At 44.6% G+C, this 3,632-nt stretch overlaps 1 protein-coding gene across 1 annotated transcript in view; it reads left to right on the forward strand.

The window, feature by feature from the left end:
* FOXP1 (forkhead box P1) overlaps positions 1 to 3,632 on the forward strand; it is a gene marked incomplete at its 5' end in the record, with an annotated part of 33,860 nt that overhangs the window by 13,885 nt on the left and 16,343 nt on the right. Inside the window, 3 exons of the mRNA XM_010133786.1 lie at positions 870 to 1,071; positions 1,182 to 1,258; positions 1,915 to 2,016. Coding sequence (XP_010132088.1) covers positions 870 to 1,071; positions 1,182 to 1,258; positions 1,915 to 2,016 — 381 coding nt within the window. The remainder of the gene's footprint in view (positions 1 to 869; positions 1,072 to 1,181; positions 1,259 to 1,914; positions 2,017 to 3,632) is intronic.

Below are 3,632 nucleotides of genomic sequence, written 5' to 3' on the forward strand. Positions count from 1 at the left end.
GTGACCTGTTGAGACGGAGCATCGTCTTTCAAAGGACGTGGTAGGGCAAAAAGAAAGGGTTGGGGAAGAATGTGGATGCTGGTTATATAAATAGGGTTGTGTATCGAAAACACTAGAGTTGGAGCTGGGTTTGACACTCGGTCCTGGAGGCAGTTGTGTTTTACAGCCTGCCCTGGCAAGCTGCCGTTTATCCGGGGCTGGGCATCGTGCAGGTAACGCCGATGCCTTCCGTCCTAGGAGACAAAAAAGAGCGGTGCCACTTCTGCTGGGCTGAGCGCTTGCAGTATTTCATGTGGTGTGATTAATTAAATTATTCCAGTGTTAACCTACTCTGGGCTTTGCTTTCAAAATGGATGAACAGAGGAGGGGAGGAAAAAAAAACCCAAATGGTGAAGAGAGAGAGATTGTGCTTCTGCCTAGTATGTCCCTAGGAAAGTCTTGCCTTTTATTTGAAGCCCGATGCCTTCAATGGAGTATCCACGAAGGCTGATTAGGAGCCGTGCATAATGACAGTATGGAAATAAGAGAAGTGTGGTTTTAGATCGTGAAGCAATGGAACTAAAATTAAATATTAAAATGATTACATTCTGTGTGAGATCTTGTTTTAAGGTTCAGAGAAAAATCCATGATTTCTCGTTCTGGCAGCAGGCTCCGTTACCCTTTTTAAAATCTGTTTGGAAATGTGTGTATTTATTTCCTTTACTGGCTCCTAATGGAGATGTTACAGCAGCACTTTGTGCTGAAGCAAGCTCTTGGGCTGCGTTGTCTACTTCAGAGCAAGGAGGACTCTGTTACCGAGAATTTTCTCTGCAGCCCTTAATTAGCCAGCAGTGCTGTTTGTAACAAAATCCTCGTCCTTCTCTCCGCAGCTGAATCTGGTGTCGAGCGTCACGCTTTCCAAGACGGCATCCGAGGCATCTCCGCAGAGCTTACCTCATACTCCCACCACCCCGACTGCGCCCATCACTCCCGTCACGCAGGGACCGTCGGTCATCACTACCACGAGCATGCACAACGTCGGACCCATCCGGAGGCGGTACTCGGATAAATACAACGTCCCCATTTCTTCAGGTAAAGGGGTTCTGGTGGCGCGGCCCCTTCGGTGGGACGGCTGGCTCTCGGCTGCAGGCTGGCAGCGGCGGGCTGTGATGTTAACAGAACAACTGCTCTTTATTTAGCAGATATTGCCCAGAACCAAGAATTTTATAAGAACGCAGAAGTTAGACCACCATTCACGTATGCATCTTTAATTAGACAGGTAAGCGGAGCCAAACACGCGCATTTGGATTAGGAAAAAAAAAAAAAACAAAACCCTCCCTATATGTGCCCACTCTGGATTAAATAGATTTTCGAACCTTTGGTATGTAAGCGTGCTCAAATGCTCAAACCTTTACTATAAGGGTTTTTAGAACCGCAATATATAACATAATTGCTTTTGATTAAGTATTACAATACGATGTGATTATTAGGAAATTCATTTCACACAACAGTGAAAATGAGCCTGTTTAAAGATGGCAAGTCAATTATCACAAGCTACAGTAATCTCTGATCCCTAGAATTAATCTGAGCTCTAAATAATTACTGAGCTTTAATCAGCTAGTGAAATGTTTTGCATTTCTCTTTGATTCTGCTTTATGAATGACTAATAAATTAATATTTCTGTAAGGAAACAGAAATAAAAACTCAAAACAATTAGATAATTCCATTTTGAATTTTGCCATTGAACTGTTAAATACAGCCATTAATCTAAGTTCATATTGTGAACACCCTCCTTTGGATTTTTTTGCTCCACATCTCTTCTTTCTTTTTCTTCCTTCCTTTCTTCCCTTTCTGTACTTGGTAAAGTAAAAACCCGCGCGTGTGTTTTGTGCTGAGGCGCTCCTAACTGATCTTGCAATCGCTTTGCTTCACAAGGCCATCCTCGAGTCTCCAGAAAAACAGCTAACACTAAATGAAATCTACAACTGGTTCACGCGAATGTTCGCTTACTTCAGACGCAACGCGGCGACGTGGAAGGTAAGCCGTAGCCCGCCTGCGCCTCTCGCCTTTGGTATCTGACATGTACAGAGGAGACATTGCTGATGACATAACAAATTGTAGCGACGTGTGGACATGAAAATTTAGATCGGCAGTTCTGACACGTGCTGGGTGCCTTATCTGCAGGATCAATTTGATATTTGGCAGAAAAATTCTTCTACCTTTGAAAACCGCTAATTGAATCCCCATTATTGGCTTTTATGTTCGGTGATTATGCCACGAGTTCCTCTGTGTGGTTGCTGCGAGCGGTGAAACTCAAGCCCTTCAGCTGGAACGTATTAGAAAAAAAAAAAAACAGAGGTAAAGTTATTGTGGCAGTAGAAGGTTTGTCTTGTTAGTTATGTAGACTGTGAGCGCGACAACCACTTTTTTTCCTGGGATCTGTAGATCACTGGATTTCATCCCTCAGTCAGCTGACTCTGAACTACATATACAGATCTGGTATAAACGTCCTCCTTTTTTTTTTTCCTCTAATCACACAGCAGAAGCTTTTTGAACATAACATGCAAGAAGCAAGCCCCGCAATAAGAAATGTGTTTAACAGTAATAAACCTGTTATTTGGCACTTTAATCTTCTGCCACAACTAGCTCAGATGTTGTCGGATGAGAGGTCTGGGGAGTTAATTTTATTTCGTATTTTGGGGGGCCACTCCTTCCCTTCTGCATAGCACTGTAATAGCCACGCTGGCTCCTGAAGCCTGTGCACTTCCAAGTGAATGAAGAATAGTAACAGGATCTGGTATCGCTGTACAAATTGCACCCCTGGTACTCGGAGCCTCTCTTAATCTAGGCAACTCTGTTGCTTTCAGACAACTTCAAATGACCGGGCAGGATGAATATGTCCCATACATGCTGTTTCATCAGCTCTTCCTGTTTTTCCTGTGTCAGCCTGCATTTTGGATTAATTCCTTCAGAGGATGGAGCTAAAAATGGACGTTAGCTTGGTATTTAGTAGCATGTTTTGCTTTTAATTCAGATCCCAGCACAATTTTGTACGTTTTCAACTCTGGTCTAGAAGCTCTTGGGTTCAGGAAAAGTCTCTGTGATTGTTGCTTTGGTTCTTCACTGCAGTTGGAAAACATGAGCAGCGTTTCGCTTTGCAGCTTCCTTACTATCCAGAAAGGAAATTAACTTTCCCTGATTTAAGATCCTTTTAGACCTGCCTGTCTTTTGCTGCTGGAGTGGTTCCAGTAGGACTTTCAGCAGCTGCAGGTGTGGGTGCTAAAGTAAAAATCCTATTTAATTCCAGCAGCAAAGGGAAGGGAAGTGGAGGGAGGCGTGGAAGAAGGCAGCAGGCAGCCCCGGCTGAGTCTCCTGCAGGGCTAGTTTTAGGAATTAGCTTTGTGCATCACGTAAAATCCAGTCCCAGAAGCCACATGCACTTACAGTGTCCTTCTGCAGAGGGGGAGGAGAGGGGCTGAGCTGCAGACCCTCAGGCTTGCAGAAGAGCAGGGAGGTACCTCGGGAGGCAGGTACCATTTGAGACCCCTCCTGAGTACCTTGGCCATGTGCAGGTGTCCAGGTCCTGGGAAGAAAAGCTTCACCCCAAGTTCCACCAGCACTAGCAAAATTGGGAACCGCTTGAAGTAACGCAG

This window comes from Buceros rhinoceros, unplaced genomic scaffold (assembly GCF_000710305.1).
Source record: "Buceros rhinoceros silvestris isolate BGI_N320 unplaced genomic scaffold, ASM71030v1 scaffold15763, whole genome shotgun sequence".
In the NCBI taxonomy this organism is placed as follows: Eukaryota; Metazoa; Chordata; class Aves; order Bucerotiformes; family Bucerotidae; genus Buceros; species Buceros rhinoceros.